Here is a 19,521-nt window from a genome sequence, read left to right as displayed (position 1 = left end):
GTGTTCTACAATTTTTTTTTATGCATCTTTGAGTCATAAATTGAATTACTTGGTCCAGTGAGATGGCTCAGCATGAGCCTACCAGGCCTGATGACCTTGGCAGGGCCTGGGGACCCATATGTGGAAGCAGAAAATGCTCTTTCAAGTTGTTCTTTGAGACGTATGCACACACTGGAAAAAATATATATATATTTTATCTGAGATGTTAAGAATATGAGATAATGAAGTACATGTTTTGTTGAATAGAGGTCAGCACTGAGTTTCCTAATTGTTATTTAACTGAAAGTTAAAATAGTGACTGTCATGTGTGGCTCTGATGTGGTCTGTCTGGAGGAGAAGGCCTACTCCCACCTTCCCAGGATACTTTCCTAGCCAAGACTGTGTGCTGTAGACAGGGCCCTGAGAGGGCCAGATGGGACAGAGCAGCCCACTTGCTCAATGTAGTTTCTTGTGGCGATCCCTTGCTTTTTAGAAATGGACATTATAGCAGGGCTGGAAAGGCCCCAGTCCCCTGGCTGCCCATCATTTAGTGGACAGGCTCTTCAGTAGGCTGACCTTCCAAAACACCCACCCTAATGTCCCACAGTGGACCCAGCACAGCCTAGCAGGCCATCACTAAATCTCCCCTGGGGTCAGGCTGTTCTTGAAGCTGGATCATCAAGTCTTGATCAGTGGCAGCTGCCATCGATTGCAAATAAGTACTCAGCCCCTTGTCTTGCAGCAAGTATGAAAGCTGAAAGAGGACTCTCCCTTCCCCCAAGGACTAATCAAAGCTTCCCAGTAGCCTTAGCTAGATGGCCCCAAACCTTTGGAGGCAGGGTGTACTAACACCATCCAGGAGCTATACCTGACACTTCTGTGTAGATAATTCCCAAGGCAGTTTAACCCTCCTCCTCCATCAAGGTACAGCTGGAGACAGCTTTCCTTAGTACTACTAGGTGTGAGGGATAGTGGGAGGGAGGTAAGTGTCGCCTGCCAAGGAGAGTGCTAGGGCTCTGGGGACCAGTAGGGAGTCACATGGGTAGGTTTCTCTCACATGCTTAGTCTGAGTAGTAGTGAGTCTGTACTCATCAAGAAACAGAGCTCCCTTCAGCTCAGTCGTTTTCAAAGAGCTGACTTCAAGCTGCTCCTGTTACCTTGATTGGGAAGGTAAAACCTGCAGCCTGGAGGTACATATCCCTCTCCCCAAAGGAAGGAGTCCTAGCGCCTGGGTCTATGACCCTTGTGCTGACAGGACAAGAAGCTCAAGTTCCAGGGCCAGAAGGCAGACCTGGGTGTGCCTGCCATATGGATTCTCTGCACTGCTTTTGGCTTCTGAAGCCAGGGCTCCTGTTCTATATTCTGCATCCAGAGGGAGGCAGCCCACAAGATGGGGATGGGACCTCTCTCAAGTTTTTACAAATCCCACCCTCGAGTGAGCAGAGACACTGTAGATGGGTGCACTTGCCCCATCTGGCATGACCTGGTCTGCAACAGACAGCCTGTGGCTGAGGACAGAAAGGAGGGTGGACAGATGAGAGCTTCAAGGAAACAGCCCCAGGCCTCTTCAACTCACCCAATGTTTGATGTGTATGTGGTTCTTGTGACACAGGTGCGACTCACCTGGAGATTATAATTATATGGCCATATTATTATCAATTATGACTCATTTAAAAGCAGACATGGTAGCACATGCTTCTCATCCCAGCACTGGGAGGCAGAAGCAGGAGGACAACCTTAAAGCACCCTTTGTTACATGGAAAGCTCAAGGCCAGCCTCAGCTACATGAAACCCTGCCTCAAAACAACAAATCACCTAGCATCTAGAACCATGACAAGTAACATTTCCTTAACAACAAAACTCCATTTAGTTTTCTCACGGGCTAAGCAGAAGGCTGGCTATCCTAACTTTGTCCCACCTAAGCACATGAGCAGCACAATTTCACCACACACGGATTCCCCACACACCATCAGCACCACTCTTAGGGCTTTCTTGGATCACAAAAACACAAGTTCAGACAGACAAAGAAGGAGACTTTTTATTAGCATCGTTACAGGCAATGCATTACGTGAGCTGGTCCTCAGTGTACAACCTACCTACGCTGCAGGACAGGTCAGCAGTGTGAATCTATTATTGTACACAGTGCAGAAACGGGGCCACCCTCAACACCAACAGAAGACTGGAAATCACTTTACAAAAAGTAAATAAAAATAATGCCTTTTTCTATTTAGAAAAGTACCAGCTCAGTGGCAGAGCACAGCAGAACACTGGTAGTTATGCCCAGCCAGATGCCAGATTCTGGCCCCTAGGCCAGGCTACCCAAGCCTGTCCAGAGGTTGACCCTGTGCATGACTCTGCAGCAGGGCCTCCCTGCTCTTCCCTTCTAGCATCTTCAGTGTGCAGCCTGAAGATCAGCCGCCCTTACCACGCCCAAGTGTTCGGGCCAGAGATTCCCTTTGTAAGGCTTAAATCTGAGTAACAGGATGAAGAAACCAAACACCAAGTCTTAAAAAAGTCAAATGGGGGAGCCGTGCGATTCTGAAACCCTTCTTGTCCTCCTTAGAGCTCTACTTTGGTAACATTAACATTTAACCAGTTAGCAAAATATTTAACCCAGTTAGCAAAATTAACACCATCATTTCAATAGTTATTCCTTTGTGCATAGTAAATGTTGCAAGATGAACTTCACATTTGATAAAGCAGATTTGAAAACAGTTTGCCAGAAAGTGTGCCTCCCTTCCACACCTATCTAAGCCCGGGGACATAAGAACAGGCCCCTGTGCGTCTGTGGCGCAGCACACCTGCCCACCAACTGGCTAGATGGTCTGGTAGCCAGCATGACTCCTCTTCCTGCCGATGAGGTAGGCGATGAGGACGATGAGGACGAGCCCTGCCAGGGCACCACCCACAGCAATGGGGATCAGCATGTTGTTACCATCCTGCATACACTCTTCCACTGCAAGAAAGACAGCCAGTATATTCACTACTGGGTTCACCCCCCCCACCTGTTCCTGAGGGGAAAGGATGAGGACAAGGTAGGGGCGATGGGAAGACACAACATGAGTGTTCTCTATGCAGCTGGGCAATCCCACGTATGCTCCACCCAGGTTAGAATGAAAAGTGCCGATCACACTGGACCAACGGTCAACTGTGCTGTATCTAGGCACAGGTCCCTCAAGACAGGAAGTGCCCTGGAGACCACTTTCAGAGAGAGACACTATTGTCCCTTTCCTAATGTCTTTTCTCATCCATGGCATCCTTGTCTCACATATCTATGGCTATAGTTCCTTCCTCACAGGGGAAGAAGGGAAAGCTCTCTGTGAAGAAAAAGGGCGCTGCCCTGATGTCCTAGTTCCACAAGAATATCTGAAATGCATCTGCTGTCACTGTTACTATGGATGCTACTTACCAGACCCAAACCTGTCACTTTCAACCTTGAAAGCCTGGACCTGAACGCTGAAGACATTGAGAGAAAACTCCTTGGTGACATAGATGTGCTCCTCAGTGTTGCACTTGTAGGAGTTCCCAATCGTGGCCTGAAGAGCTCTCAGTGACTGGTTGGAGGCGAAGAGTTTGGGGTCTGTAATGTGAGACAGAGTCTGCTCAATCGCAGGGCCTACTGGATGAGGAGCACATGAGCCATAGGAAGGAAGAAGCAAATCTCACCTTTGGCATCAAGAAGAGTTATGTTCAACTGGACTTCTTGTAGGAAAAACAGGCTAGAACTGCCATTCTGAAAGAAAAAACAGCCATCAGTCACTTACAGCATGGTGGGTGTCATCTGGTCAACAGGACTTCTGCATTTGTAGCATAAAAGCAAAGCAAACATTTGGATAGCTCACTTCAGACTTTTTCCTTTTGTAGAGGGTGTTGCTATGTAGCCCAGTGAAGTCTTGAACTCATGCTCCTGTCTGAATCTCTCAGTATTTGGCTTATATTTTTGATTGTGAGCCTAGCCTTTAACAGCTGAGCCATCTCTCCGGCCCGTACTTGGATTATAAAACATGCACTAATATGCTCACATCCTCCCAGACCTGTTAGAACCAGCTTATCCACTAAAATTGAGTATGACAGGAACTATGCTATTTAAAAAAATCCTTTGAATAATACAACAAAGTTCAAATCTATTACAAGAAATTATGAATGAGCTCTTATGTGTGTCATATTAAAATGGTTGTGCTGGCAGGAATACTGTTGGGAGACACACAGGAGGCAGTGGGCACATACATTACCTAGCATTACAGAAATAAACAGACACTGACATGCTGCTTACATATTTCAACTTTGCTAACTATACATGTACAAGTAGTAGAAAGAAGGGCAATGAGAAATAGGCAGTACAGCCTGGCTTCACACACTGCTCTTTGCAGCCACCCCCATTAACAGGTCCCCCAAATATGTGCAGAGGGTGTTTGTTGGTGAGAAGTGAGGAAGGAAACTTAGAAGCCCTATGACACTGAGTGGGTGCAAAAGAGGGTGCCACCTCTACCTTCCCCTTAGTCACTCCAGATGGCACCACAGCCCGCTATGTCCCACATGATGAAAGAGAACAGAGACTCACCATCCCAAACTTCAAATCCAGGGTACTGTTCTTGCTCTCCACTCTCAGAGTCACCACACGGAGATTGCAGCTCCCACTAGCTGTGTCATTTGGGCTGATGTTCAGTGCTCTGGTCACAGTCTGACAAGAAAAGGAAATGAGTCATCACTCCAGGCTCTGGTGACCCTCTGAAACACAAGATACCACCACTAATGGCTAATAAAGTGGACATCCCTTCTAACAAGTCAGGAGGGACTGTTAACCACACATGTGCAGGTTTCTGGGTTCACAAATAGTACTACTATCTTCAGTCTGCTGTCTGGCACCAGGGGCTTGGACTGGACCTTAAAATGGCTGGTTTTTTGGTTTTTGTTTTTTTTTTTTTTTGGGGGGGGGTGTGTCTCGAGACAGGGTTTCTCTGTGTCACTTTGGAGCCTGTCCTGGAATTCACTCCATAGACCAGGCTGGCCTCAAACTCACAGAGATCTGCCTGCCTCTGCCTCCCAAGTGCTGGGACTAAAGGCATGCCCCACCAACGCCTGGCTGATTCTGTGGGTTTTCTTGTGGTGTCCTTGATCTCACTGGCTCCTGCAATTCTTCCTCTCCTGGAAAAACCCAATTTTAATCTCCATCTTTTGAGGTAGGAAGACCCACCTCTAATCTGGGTCAGACCTTCTGCTGGCAGCAGAAGGACATGGAAGGAGAAAGTTCCCGCTCTGCCTGCTTGTTCTTGCTAGCAAATCCATTTTCTCATGGGCATTAGGGCCTACTTTGGGATTCTGATGAATCCTGATGACCAGCTGAGACATCAAGCCTGGTGCACTGAACAACTACTGAATTCCTGGGCTTGCATTAGTAGATAGCCACTGTAGGGCAAGCACGACCACGCCTATAAGCTACTATAATAAATCATAACTAACACACACATGCATGCACGCCACACAGTGATGGTTTGAATGAAAATGGTCCCCATTGGCCCATAAGGAGTGGCAATATTAGGCCTATGGCCTTGTTGGAGGTGGTGTGTGTCACTAGGGGGCAGGCTTTGACATTTTAAGAAGCTCAAGCCAAGCTTAGTAGCTGTCTCTTCTGCCTACACAGAACTCTCAGCCACCTCTCCAGCACCATATCTGCCTGCCTGTCTTGCTGCCATGCTTCCCGCCATGGAGATAATGGACTAAACCTCCGAACTATAAGCCAGCCCCAATTAAATGTTTTCCCAGAGTGGCTATCGTTATAGTCTCTCTCTTCACAACAATAGAACCCCAACCAAGACGTCCGTCCGTCCATCCAAAATGTAAATAATGTACTATATATATACATAAACATTCACAGGGATTTATTAGAATGGCTTCACTCTGTAAGTTTTATTCCTCTACAGAACACTGACTAAACAGACCCTGTTGGTTTTTCTAGCTTTCTCCAGCCTCAATGCCTCATCAAGTCCTTCTGCCTCAGGCTTCCTTTCCTAACAGCTAAGACTACAGGTACATACAAACCTTGCCCTGGTTCAACCATACACTGTAAAATTCAAATCAACAATCTCCTCCCATCCCCACAGACACTATTCCTATCAGGGTACAAACAACTTCAGGAGTGTATAATAACACACGTTTCAGTAGTAATGCTCAAGGAAAATGTGATGCTCTAACTAGGATTAAGGTACTTGTGTGAGGTGCCTAGCTAGCATCAGGGACTTTTCATGTGGGCACATGGTGTGCCACACCCAATCATACAAACACAGCTCCAGACTCAGTCGTGGAGAGAAGTGCACATGGGGCTCGGGGCAGCACTCTCTCTTGCTCTGAACCAAAGAAGGCACAGTAAACAACAGCCCAAAGCACCATTACCTCTTTTCACAAAAAAAGAAAGCAAGTCCCCACTCCTCCCTACCATGTTGTCCTTCTTCAAGTAGGTGACGTTCAACTGCAGTGCCATAGAGGCAAGGAGGCAGGTTCCATTCTCACCAGTCACGTTGTACTTAATCACAGTGGGGTTTGTGGGCACAAGTGGTGGCGAGGGGCTAGGCGGTGGCACAGTGGTTGGGGAAGGTCCATCCTGTGTGCAGCGTGTCTCTGAAGGGACAGTAAAGAAGTTCAAGGTCCAGCTTGCTTATGACCACCCCAGACACTAGAGTTCATGTCAGAACTAGAAACACCCACTTCTGAACTGTGCAGAACACTCCCCTCCCATACCTGCCAAGTACATGGACAGCAGGTTCTGGTAGTAGAGAGAGAGGCCCCAGTACACCACCCCCCCTCAACTCTCTCTCTCTCCCACCACCCATCTTAGCCTTCCTTCTCAGTGGACATACAGATACACAAAACCTATACTATGAGGCCAAGAGAAAGCCTCTCCCTACCACAAGGGAGTGATGTCTGGGTCATATCACATACAGGAAGGTAGCATGAACTGAAGTGTTCACATTGAGTTGTCACAAGGAAGGCACTGTGCTAGAAACAAGACAGGGATTCTTGACAGTCAGGCTTTGGCCAGGCCTGTCCTTCTTAGAACACATGAACTAACTACAGCCTAGTACTATCAGCAAGGGCATGCAAGCGCCTGGAGAAAAGGAGGGGAGGTACCTGGTCTACAGCGCAAGTTCCAGAATAGCCAGGGCTATAGTCTTGAGAGAGAGAGAGAGAAAAAAAAAAAAAAAAAAAAACAACAACAAAAAACCAAAGTGTTTTGTTTTGCCTGTATGTATGTGGATGCCTGGTGGGACTGGATTCCCCTAGAACTGGGGTTACAGACAGTTGGAAACCACCACCTGTATGCTGGTGGTTCAAACCCAAGTCTTCTGGAAGAGCTGCTGATGTTAACTGCTGAGCCATCTCTCCAGCCCCACTTTATTTTTCTTTTAAGTAAGATTTGTGAAGTGCCTAAGTTTATTTTGATCTGACCCTTTAACAGAAAGAATGATGCATGAGGCCTCCTTCCTTGTCAAGGCAACCTTATGCTACTTACAAACAATACATGTATCCACATTCACAGATTTAACAGAATTGTGTTAAACAACAATTATTAGGAAACTATAAAAGCAGACCAGGAGCATAAAAATATAGGACTCAAGCTCACCAGACAGAAAGGTGCATGCAGGCTTAACGACTTGAGGAAAGTTCTGGAGCCCAAACAAAAGGACAGAACTGACTCCCAAAGCTCGACTCTGACCTCCCCCTACATGCACACAAGGCACTGATACACACACAAGAATTATTTTTTAAAAAGAAAAACTAAACCCACGTGTGTATACCACACAACCAAGCAGGGTTCCCAAGACAGATATTGGCCTTCGCCTGAAGGAGGAGCTTTGGCAATTCCAAGCGCTCACTTCTCCCAACTTTTCTCCCTCTGCCTAATTCACTACAAGCTGCCTGTCGGTCACTAGCCATGTGATGGTAGCAAATCAAATCTATACACATGTCTATGTGTGTACAGTAACACCCACAGTTTATTAGGAAGATAGGTTGTACCGAGGCTGGTAGAAGAATCCGGCTCAGGCCAGCACCTTCAGAACAACCCCATTTCTCCTAATTATATCTGGAGTATGTGTGTGTGTTGGGAGGAATCTTTTACTTTGTGTCCTGTCATTAACACTTTTGTCACTAGATCAGAAAACAGAAAAGTACATCTATGGGCTGAAGGGATGGCTCACCAGGTTAAGGGCATTTGTTTCTCTTCCAGAAGACCCAGGTTTAATTTCCAGCACCCACTTTGTAACTCACAAATGTCTAGAACTACAGTTCCAGGTGATCTAATGCCCTCTTTTGGCCATCTTGAACAACAACCATGTACATGTAGGCAAAGCACACACACAAACTTTTTCAAAAAGGGGAAAAACAAAATAACAAAAAGCCCAGTTCTATTTGTAACACAACACTACATATTTCAGATGCAGACTCTATCACAGCTAGGTTTTGCTTAAGTCAGTGGGAGAGCACATGTAACTAATGCAAGTGGCTATGCTGCCAGGCACAGTAGCACACGCCTTTAATCCTGGCACTTGGAAAGCAGAGTCAGGTGAATCTCTGTACATCTGAGGATAGTCTGGTCTACAGAGCGAGTCCCAGGACAATCAGAGTTAGTTAGTTACACAGTAAAGAGGAGACTCTGTCTCAACAAAAGAAGGAGGTGACTATGCCATAGTAGACACCAACCTTCCCGAGTGGCTCTGTATGTAATGAGATACTTTCTTTTTTGACTTTAGGTGGCAGTACAGGGCCTGCACTAGTAGTATGCCACCGCTGTAAAAAGGATGCATGCTGCATCCCTTGACCTCCAACTAAAAGCACTGACAGACACCTGAGTTAGCTCTCTCCAGCAGTCACATCAGTCTCCCACTAGGACTTCGGAGGAAGCCCCAGAAGGAAAGTCAACAGGCAGGTCTTTGGGTTTTGGAAGGGTGGCAGACCACGAAAATCTTACAAAAATCAGATGCCCTTACACTTTACCAATGGACAATTTAATTTCACAGTTGACTGATTGGATTTGAGGCAAAGTGGCATTAGGGCCCACCAGCTTGGTTCTCAGACAGGTAAAGCCAACCCCTGAGCTTGCCTGAACTGGTCTGAGGACACTAGCTTGCAGGTAGAGTGTTTTGAGAGTTTGAACTCCTAACCATATCCCTCACCGTCCATGAGATCACACTTCCACATTTCACAACTGAGACCACTTGTTTTAACCAACGTTCTATCCTTTTAATCAATCAGGACATGCCACTGTCTTCAAAGGCTACTGTCCCGTAAAAGCAGAAGAGCTGTCTGACAATGGTGCAGCCTCACTACAGTGTGGAGTGTGTCAACTGCATTCACCTCAGCCCAGTATCTTACCTTCCTTGCTGAAGCTGCTATTCGACAGGTAGGCCTGGATAGTGGCATCACTGAACGTGATGGTCACATTGCGCATGTGAACCTGGATAGCACTCAAACACCGGTATGTTTTGTTGATGTCTGCCTTGATGTCAGTTGTGGAGTCCACAGAGTAGATCCCTATATCCAAATCCACAAACAAAACACAAACACAATTTTTAACTGTGTGTAGTACTTGGTTAAAGTGCTTATTTACCATTACCTTGTGCTCTTCCTTTTCTTTTGAAGCCTAAGAACAGTTTTACTAGTTTAAAAGAAAAACCTAAGGCAGGCAAGCTGTAAATCTCAGTGGCTGAGGGAGGAAGGTGGAGAATCGGGAGAGGGAGAGCCATGTCTGCCACCTGTGGTAAGCCAGCATGCAGTCAGCCACACAGTGGGGAGAGAAAAAGCCTAAAGTACCAGAGAAACCATACTTAGGCTCTAGCCATCATCTAAAAGAAAGGGACAGAAAAGAAAAAAGGTAGTCATGACTAAGAAAGGCAGGTAGACCTAACAGACCCTAATTTGGCTCCTAAAAAGGCTAGTTCTCTACTCTTCCCGTCAGTTTTGCATTTTGTCACAGAAGTCTTACCCTTGTCGCTGGCATTCTGGAAATATTGAGTGTCTGACAAGTTATAAGCAAAATACATGTTCTGGACACTGTAACGTGTTGCATTTCTTGTGAAGTTGAGCTTCAATAAATATCCGTTTCCAAAAGCAATTGTGAGGATGGGTTCAGAAACATTTTCTTTACCACAAGAACTGTTACTATTCAGTACTTCTGCAGAGGACGGCAGTTCAAAGGTCGAGTTCTAGAACAGACATAATCCCAACATAACTCCATGAGATTGTATGCTGCTAAGGAGACATCTGCAAAGAGGATCTATATGTATATGGGTAAAAATGTACCTTTCAATCAATGTTAATGCAGTCATCTGCATTTACTTGGTACAATATCTGTACAAACTGTTGGGATACAATGTAACTCAATGCATACAAACAGTTTGTGTGACTATATTCCCACCTGCTGTGCACTGGGGACCTTCAACCAGTTTTGAGTGTTCTGAAACACTAACAGACTGTTCTACAAAGTGCTCACTTTTAATATAAAGTACTCACTACTGACAGGGTGAGTCAAGTGAGAGACAACTGACTAATCAGTCATAGTATGCACAGCTCAATTCTGACACTCAGGAGGCTGAGGCAGGAAAATCATGGAGGCTGGCCAGTGCTGTGTAATAAAACACATCATAAACATAAGATTGTTTAAATGTACTATTAAATTAGTTTCAATTTATAACAGAATCAAAGCCAAAGTTACCTTGAAAGTAAAGAATCTAACTTGATGCTACTACTTTTTTGAAACAAAAATGTTTCTTTAAATAATGTCTCCTGGCTGGGCAGTGGTAGTATACACCTTTATTCCCAGCACTAGGGGTGGGCGGGTGGTGGTGGGTGGCAGAGGCAGGAGGATCTTTGTGAGTTTGAGGCCAGCCTGGTCTACAGAGTGAGTGCCAGGACAGGCTCCGAAGCTATAGAAAAACCCTATTTTGAAAAACAAAACCAAAAGAACATTTCCTAGGGTGAGAGATGAAGCTTGGATGGTAGGGCTTCCTAGAATGTATGATGCCCTAGCCTTGTTCTCCATCACTGCATAGCTCAAATCAGATGGGGCAAGCCTGTAATCCCGGCACTCGGGATCAGGAAGCTAGAGAGTCAGGGGTGTCAGGTCACAACGGGGTATGTGAGACCCTGTTACTCACAAACCAACCAACCCACCCAGACAGACACCCTCACCAACCCCAGGCCCCCAAACCACATAAGAGAAGTAGAAAGCTGAGGCAGGTAAAATGGCTCAGTGTGTAAACACACCTCCCATCAGGCCCAATAACCTAAGTTCAATGTCAGGGCCTACATGGCAGAAAGACCAATTCTCCCAAGTTGTTCTCTGGCTTCTATCCATGCACTGTGGCAGAATGCTCACTAAGTGTACATGTACCCAGACAAATCCATGTGCACACATGTAAATTTAAAAAGTAATCTAGGAGGGCTGGAGTGATAGCTCAGTGGTTAAGAGCACTGGCTGCTCTTTCAAAGGTCCTAGATTAAATTTTCAGCACCCACATGGTAGCTTAACTGTCTTGAACTCCTGTTCCAGGGGATCTGATGCCCTCTTCTGGCCTTCCTGGGTACTACACACATGCACTGCAGGCATATGCAGGCCAGCACTCATTTACAACAGGCTCAGACAAGTCTTTTATTTACGAAGATCTAGTACAGACAAGTCAGAGATCCAGCAGCTCTCATGAATGGCAATCCTGCAGGCCCAGTTCCTATTGGCTCCAGGGCAGAACTGAGTGTTGCTGTATGGGGTTCCAACCAAGGACTGAAAACAAAATGTGATTCAGAGTTGAATTTATTGAGACAGGATTCATATAGCCCAGGATAGGCCTTAACTCCTAGTCCTTTACATGTATGTTGTATCTCATGACCCAGGGATGCATTTAAAAGGGTACTAACATATAATGAGTGTGTGAAATACCCACTAACAGGAAATTAAAAGGAAATTTAAAATACAGGCTACTCATCTGCAACCTAAGAACTACATAACATTTGTACTCACTCTATAAACACAAGCCTGCTTTAATCTAACCACTAAGGACATCTTTTTGCTTGTTTATTCGTTGAACCTGGGCCTCACTGTGTGGTCCCGACTCTCAGCTTTGTAGATCAGGCTGGCCTTGAATTAAAAGATTTGTCTGGCTTGGCGGTAGTGGTGCATTACTTTAATTCCAGCACTCAGGAGGCAGAGGCAGGAGGAGTTTGAGGGCAGCCTGGTCTACAGATTGAATTCCAGGACAGCTAGGGACACACACACACAGAAACCCTATCTTGAAAAACAAAACATAATCCAAGAACCGCCCCTCCAGGGGAAAAAAAAAAAAAAAAATCTTTCTCCCTCTGCCTCCTTCTGAGTGCTCAGATTAAAGGTGTATGCCACCAATTTCAGCCCGCTAAGAACATGTTTCTTAAAGGAACACAGTCTATACCATTGCTCAAGCCACCATTGAGAATACATCTCTGAATATAGTGATTGTCTGAAGCAAATGAAGATTAATGTAGCACTGTATATTGACCACAAAAATACAAGAAAGATAATCAAATAGCACCATTTGGCAAACTCGCTGACTACGGTGAGGTTTGTAAAACAACCATGAAGAAATCCAGAAAATGTGATCACTGAACAGTGGAATCAGAGTGCAAATGGTCTGTCGTGGTGCAGTCAGCAGCAGACCACAGCAGAGACTGAGGTTACCTGAGTTAGGCCTAGACTGCACACCCAAGGAGAAGGGTGGACTAAGGTAAGGTAATTTTCCAGAGTCCCACAGAGGCTGACGTCTCCTACCTGAGAACCATGTCCAGTGTCGTAGATGGTGAAGAAGGAGGCAGAGAAGTTGGCCATTATACAAGCTGTGCCATTGATGTCTTTCACCACAAACAATGCTGAGGCACCGTGTGCAAGGCCTGCTGCTTCCAGTAAAAAGAAACAATCATGCACCTCCTTCAAAGTACAAGTGCTATTTCTGTTTTTGGTAACTTTTATTAAGATTCATGGTATTTGGTAAAAGTCTGAACCAGACAAGTGGATTATAGGCTGCTGTCTTACTCCTAATCCCCCAACCCTGGATCCCACAGAAAACTGCCATCTTCAAGGCTGTGCCATCAACTTGGCAACCCTGCCTACAGAACCTGAGTGTAGTTATTAGGGTACTTACCTAGGCATATGTCCCCCAGAGGATATATCTGTAAGATGTGTGGGACCTGAAAAGTACACCTCAAGCCAGGCAAGCATGGGCCTACTGCAGAAACCCAGGGGAGAGTCTGCAACTAGTAGTTAACAGGTGGGCTAGTTTTTACCTCTCAGACCAGGGGTGTGGCAAAAGAAGTCATGAGCTCAGACACGGTGCTTAGATTTCACCAACACATGGCTGAGGGACACAGGGCACGTCCTCAGTCCACACAAGTGAGGGCGGCCTGGTTTGTGGAGGTTCAAGGCCATATGGAGGCTCTACTTTTAGCTGGGCATGGCAGTGCACACCTTTATTTTCCCAGTGCTCAGAAGGCAGGCAGACCTCTATGAATTTGAAATCAGCATGGTCTATATATAGTAAGTTCTAGGCCAGATAAGACCATATAGTAAGACCCTGTCTCAAAAACAAAAACAAACAAAACAAAAGAAAATAGAGAGGAGGGGATGATAACTGACAAGAAGTGAGTTTCATTACAGTTACAGGTGAAGAAAGCCAGGCACTTCTGCTCATTCTAAAGCCATGCTACTACAAAGGCTTATCAGCCATCATTGTCCATCAACAGGTGGCATGCTGACACCACTCTCGGCTGCTATAAACTTGTATACACTCTTCCAAGAACACTGACACATCTGGGGCCTGAGATGTCTGCTTGGGAGTGTGACACAGGAACACAAGTTCCAGGCTAGGACATTCTACATAGTAAGTTTAAAGCCAAGAGGGAAAACCAGCAAGACTCTATCTTAAACAAATGAACAAAACAAAAGAGAAAAACTTACTTCCTGAGAAAACAAATGGACTTTAATGAACCCAATTTATTTCACTCTTGCAACTTTGAGAAAAAAAAAAATTAAAATTTTAGAGTAACTACTATCCAAACCTAAGAGCCTAACTAGAAGCTCCAATGCAACCTCCAAGGTCGAGCACTATACATAAGCTCTCCCAGCACACACATAAAAACAGACACTTAAAAACAGAACATGGCTGTACTAGTTAGGGTTACTAATGCTGTGATTAAAAACACCATGACCAAAAGCAGCTTGGGGAAGGGTTTATTTGGCTTACACTTCCATATCACTGTTCATTACTGAAAGAAGTCAGGAGCGGACAAGGCCATGAAAGAGTACTGCTTATTGGCTTGTGTCCCCCCCCCCCAGGACTGCTCAGACTGATTTCTTATGGAATCCAGGACCACTAGCCCATGCCCACCAATCACTAATTTTAAAAAAAAATGTCCTATAGGCTTGCCTATATAGCCCCTAAATTGAGGTTTCCTTATCTCAGATAACTCTTACTTGTGCCTAGTTACCATAAAGTGTGGTAGCATATATGTGTAATCCCAGAACTAGACAGGCAAAGACAGAAGGATCACACATGTATTTAGCCAGCCTGGTTTACCTACCAACTTCTAGGCCAGCCATGGCTACATATCAAGCCCCTGTTTCAGAGAAACAATTGAAACCATGGGCCAGAGACATGGCTCAATGGTCAAGAGTACTTGCTGTTCTTCCATGAGACCCAAGTTTAAGCCCCAGCACCCACACCAGGTAGCTTACACCCATCTGTAACTCTAATTCCATGGGGGTACCACAACCCTTTCTAGTCTCTGCAAGCACCCTCATACATAAACAAAATATCTTAAAAACAAAACCAAACCAAAAGACCCAAACCCAAAACCCTGTAGCCTGCTTGACCCACGGCAAGAAAATCACTGTTGGCCTGAGATATCCTTTAGGAAAAGTATCTGAGGTCACCCTCGCCACACAAAAGATGCCTCCATGAGAGCACACAATCCAGCTTTAACTAGGCTGTATTTTCACAAGTTTTCTTGTCACCCCAGTAACTTGTCAATCATACTTTCCCCAAACTAGTAAACATGCATATTCAAAAGAAAATGAAGTATTATTACTATAATTTAAAAGAAACTGTGATTTTTTGAGAACATGCCTTTCCACACTCACTGGCTGCTCCCATTCTCTCTGCTGCTTTCTCTTTCTTTAGTTCTACTACCTTAAAAAAAAAAAAAAAATACATAATGCAAAGTGGGGGAGAGGTGCTGGAGAGACAGCTCTGCTCTTTCAGAGACTCAGACTCAGTTCCCAGCATCAATGTGACAGCTCACAAGGATTCCAGATTCACAAGATCTGGTACTCTTTTCTGGCCTCTGTGTGCACTGCACTCACAGTGCACAGAAATACATGCAGGCAAAACACTCATGCATAAAATAAAAAGATGAAGCTAAAATTTACTTTTTTTTTTTTTTTTGAGTCAGGTTTTCTCAGTGTAGCCTTGGCTGTCTTGGAACCTGATCTGTAGACCTCAAAATCAAGAGATCTGCCTGCCTTGGCCTCCCAGAGTGCTGGGATTAAACGTGTGCGCTACCATTACATAGCTGAAAATTTCAACTAAAATAGGAGCTAAAGAGATAGCTTTTAGTGATTTAGAACATTTGATACAGAAGATCTGGGTTTCTCAGCACCCACATGGTGGCTCACAACCGTCCAAACCATTTTAAACTCCAGTTCCAGGGGATCCAATGCCCTCTTCTGACCTCCACAGGCACTAGGCACATACATGCAGATGTAACACTCATACACATAAAATAACTTAAAAAAAAAATAAAAGTTTTCACCAATCAGTTAAGATGCCTATGGCAGTTCTCGGCCTGGAACAACCTGCTCATTTCTCATTTCTCCAGGGGTCAAAGGGCTATACTGGCTAGTTCTTTCAAAACAGTACATTACAGGAAATTCCCTTCCCTGCAACTAGCACGGCAGTGGGAAGCACACATGCTCAAGTTAGAAGCTCTTCTTCAGTTACTAGCTACGTGACCTTGGGCCAGGAGTAGCCACCTAACCACCCTGATTACACAAGAGGCAAGAAGAGCAGAGCCTCAAGGATGGCTGACAGAGCCCTCAGCAGTTCACCCTTTAATCAAAAGCCCGTGCTACTGAGTCACTCTTGTTTTGGGGGCTCTCTTGCTTCTTTGCCCAGGATATCCTGGAACTCTTAGAGTCAAGTGTGTTGCCATCATGAAGACCTGCTTAACAGCTACTTGTGACACATTTACTTTGTTTGTGACAGGCACTTCTTAGAGCATGTTCCCATCAGGTTACTATGACAACCTTAAAAGGCCTGCTATGACTCCCTCCTGCTGAGAGGCCCAGAGATACTAACTTGCTTCAAGGTCACAGCATCAAGTGAGTGGTCCAGCTTTTGTTTGCTCCAGTATGTGGCCTGCTGACAATGCTGCTTCGGCAGCGCCTGTGAGGGAGTATTTTTGAAGCCAGCCTGGGTCACTTACAGAGTGAGACCCTGTCACCAACCACCACACCCTTATCTTGGCTTGATTCCTTTACACTGTTTTTTTCTTATCTAGTGACACATAAATCACCTTTGAACACTTAAAAGATCAAAGTTTCACTGCACACACTTAACTACCACCTCTACAGAAAGGGTTTCCTCCCTGCTGCTAACTTCCACAAGGCTTGAACATGCTTCACAAGCTGCTGTGGGAGAAAAGGGACAAGTGTCCACACTTCTCGAGAGCTGCTCTTGCTTAGATCCAGTTCAGGACCACAGCTACAAAGCTGACGTTTCTTCATGAGAGCACCATGCACTAGTGTGTGTCAGACATGAGACTGGGGCCATTCCCAGTACATGTACCAGGTGCTACAGTCTACATACGCGTAATTAAAAGGCCAGGTCAAGGTAACAATGCCTGAGTTGGGTCTAACAGAGTTTCAATTCAAAATTATGAGAACACAGAACGTTTGATCACCAACCTAATGAAGATTCAAGATACCACAATCCAGGATAACAATTAATTAGCAGAAGCCTTCTCATACTTCTAGACTGGCAGATCTCATCCAGAAAGAGGAAGATCATGGGGTCAGCGCCAACAACTGCACAACAGTCCCATTAGGCAACCATACACACTAGTTTCAGTTCACACTAGTCGCTTTCTATTAAGTAATTAAACAAGGCAGCTTAGAGAAGTTAGCAATTAATGGAGGAATAATTAATAATTCTAAAGTTAGCATTTTTCTAAAGATAAAACTATTTTTGAAGTTATGAAATTGAAATAAATATTTAAGTAAGACATAATCAAAGTTAAAATACTTTTGTGAAAGTAACTCAACTTACGGTATACAGTACTCAATTAGTGTCAGATTTTTCTCTCCCCTTGTATTCTAAGAAAGTGTCTCACCCTGTAGCCTAGGTTGCCTCGAATTCACAGAAATTTTCCCACATTAGCATGCTAAGTGCTAGCATTACTGACATAAACCACAACTTAAGAGTAAGAAATAAATTAAAAAGAAAATATTTCACCACTTAACCCAGGCTGACCTTCAATTCAAAATTCCCCTGCTTCAGACTTCCAAGACTAGTGTGAACCACCACTGGTTGCTTTTATTCATCATTTATTTATCGACAGGGTCTCTAGTCCTGGCTGTCCTGGAACTCATTACAAAAATCCCACTGGCCTATTAAAGAGATCATTCTGCTTCCTTAGTGCGGGATTAAAGGCATAAACCACCATCCCGGACAGAGGTTGGTTTTAAAATATAAACTACGGCGTCACATGGTGTCCCACTTTAATCCCAGCACTTGGGAGGCAGAGGCAGGCGGATACCTGTGAATTTCAGGCTAGTATGTTGAGATCCTTCTTTTCTTTTTTTAAGCAAGCAAAGAAAAGAAAGTATAAACACTCTAAGGATTCTATGTAGTTTTGATCGTGCTGGCAATCCAGGTCCATAAGCAATGTAACATAGTTAGTGTATTGCTGAGCTACATCCCCAAGCCCTGTGAGCTCTTCTAATTAAGCCATTGCGACACTACAGAACTTGTTTCGGCAATTCCGATTCTACTTATAACTACTGAACCGTGAAAGGTCATAGGTCCCTTAGCAAGGTTTGAGACCGCCGGGTAAGCGGTCTCAAACTTTCACACGCAGCAAAATAAAAAGTGAAGCCAGATTCCATAAAGCCAGAGAGTCACAGAATCCTGGGGTGCGATGGATCCTAAGGGGTGCTCGGGAGCACCCGGCCCTATGTGGCCGAGGGGTGTGTGTGGGGACTCCAGCCAGCCTCTCTGGGGTCCTGCAGGTGCTGGCACTGCAGCTCAACCCTGCGCGTTACTGGAGTCCAGCGGTGAGGACCGGCACCTCAGGCTGGGGTCAGAGGCAACACCCACTCCTCTCACCAGGAAGCCCGGTGCCGGCAGCGATGGCCTCCCCCCGAGAACTCCATCCCGGCCCCCATCAGAGCGTCCGGGGAGGGGGGGTCTCAGGCCGGGCTCCCATCCGCATCTGCGTCCTTAGGCTCGCAAGGGCTCCGAGCGGCAGGGCCACTGCGGAGCCGTGCGGCCGGCTCGAGGCCTACTCGGCGCCCCGTTCCCACCCGGCCTGGCGCCCCCTTCCCCTCCGCCCCGAGACGCCGACCCCGCCCGGCCCCCCCGGGCTCACCCAGCAGCAACAGGAGCAGCGGCCGCCGGGCGCCGGGGGCCGCCATGGCGCGACGCAGCCGAGGCCGGGGTGCGGCGGTTGCGAGGCCGGCGGGAGGGCGCGTCCACCGACTCGAGAGGCCCGGCAGCTGCGGCGCCGGCACGGAGGGGACCCTGCGGCCGGCAGCGCCTGTCACGTGAGCAGCGCCGCGCCCGCCGGTCACGTGAGCCCAGCGAGGGTCTCGCGAGAGCAGCCCCGGGGCGGCCGCGTCCTCCCCGCCTCTCGCCTTCGAGTCTCCTCTTGGCTGGCACGTGACTCCGGTCACGTGCTGCGTCACCGTCACGTGACGCGCGGGCCACGTGACGCGCCGCCGCCGGGTCTCCCACGCGTGTCCTGAGATGGAAAGTATGTGGTGGCTTTGAGAAAGGGAAGAAGAAACGTTGCCAGAGAAAGTGAGGGTGGGAACGGGAAGCCTCGAAGGCTGGACTGAAGCCAGTAGGCTAGGCCGCCCGTCACAGTGCGGGCCCGGGCCCGCCCTAGGCCCACAGCCCAGCCGTCGGCTGACATCCCTGTTTAGCCTCCTACCAGTGTTTACAAACAGGACAGGGTGCATATCCATTTCCAGGGCCCAGGCTGGCCTCCGCTCAGGCTCCCAGGCTGCCTCTAGGCCCGGACGTGGCTAAGGCCGGCCACAACTGTGTCTTTTCTGTGCTCCAGTCACAGGACGATCCTTAAAGACAGTATTCCATTTATATATCCCTAGCTGACCTCGAAAAGATTCTCCTACCTCGTCTCCTGGATGCTGGGATTGAATGCATGGGTGCGGTGTTTTTGAGCACTCCCTGTTAGGAGAGTGTGTCTTGACAGATGGTCATTTTACTTGAGATTACTGAGGATTTC

At 46.4% G+C, this 19,521-nt stretch overlaps 1 protein-coding gene across 2 annotated transcripts; it reads right to left on the bottom strand.

Moving 5' to 3' along the window:
- Positions 1–1,999: 1,999 nt before the first annotated feature.
- Lamp1 (lysosomal associated membrane protein 1) lies at positions 2,000–18,833 on the bottom strand. 2 transcript variants are annotated; one of them, XM_051182024.1, is made up of 9 exons: positions 18,643–18,833; positions 12,773–12,897; positions 9,959–10,178; positions 9,349–9,507; positions 6,413–6,594; positions 4,541–4,660; positions 3,646–3,712; positions 3,389–3,559; positions 2,000–2,935 (listed from the first exon to the last, which is right to left on the bottom strand). In XM_051182024.1, the coding sequence occupies exons 1-9, from the start codon at positions 18,686–18,688 to the stop codon at positions 2,796–2,798; spliced, it is 1,230 nt and encodes a 409-aa protein (XP_051037981.1). In that variant the 5' UTR covers positions 18,689–18,833; the 3' UTR covers positions 2,000–2,795. The 2 variants fall into 2 exon arrangements, with proteins under 2 accessions (XP_051037981.1, XP_051037982.1); XM_051182025.1 differs by having other exon boundaries at positions 12,773–12,894; positions 18,643–18,832.
- Between the last annotated feature and the right edge of the window lie 688 nt (positions 18,834–19,521).

This window comes from Phodopus roborovskii, unplaced genomic scaffold, assembly GCF_943737965.1.
Source record: "Phodopus roborovskii unplaced genomic scaffold, PHOROB, whole genome shotgun sequence".
NCBI lineage: Eukaryota > Metazoa > Chordata > Mammalia > Rodentia > Cricetidae > Phodopus > Phodopus roborovskii.
Note: the sequence above shows the minus strand (reverse complement) of the source record. Positions and strands in the feature narration are given on the sequence as shown.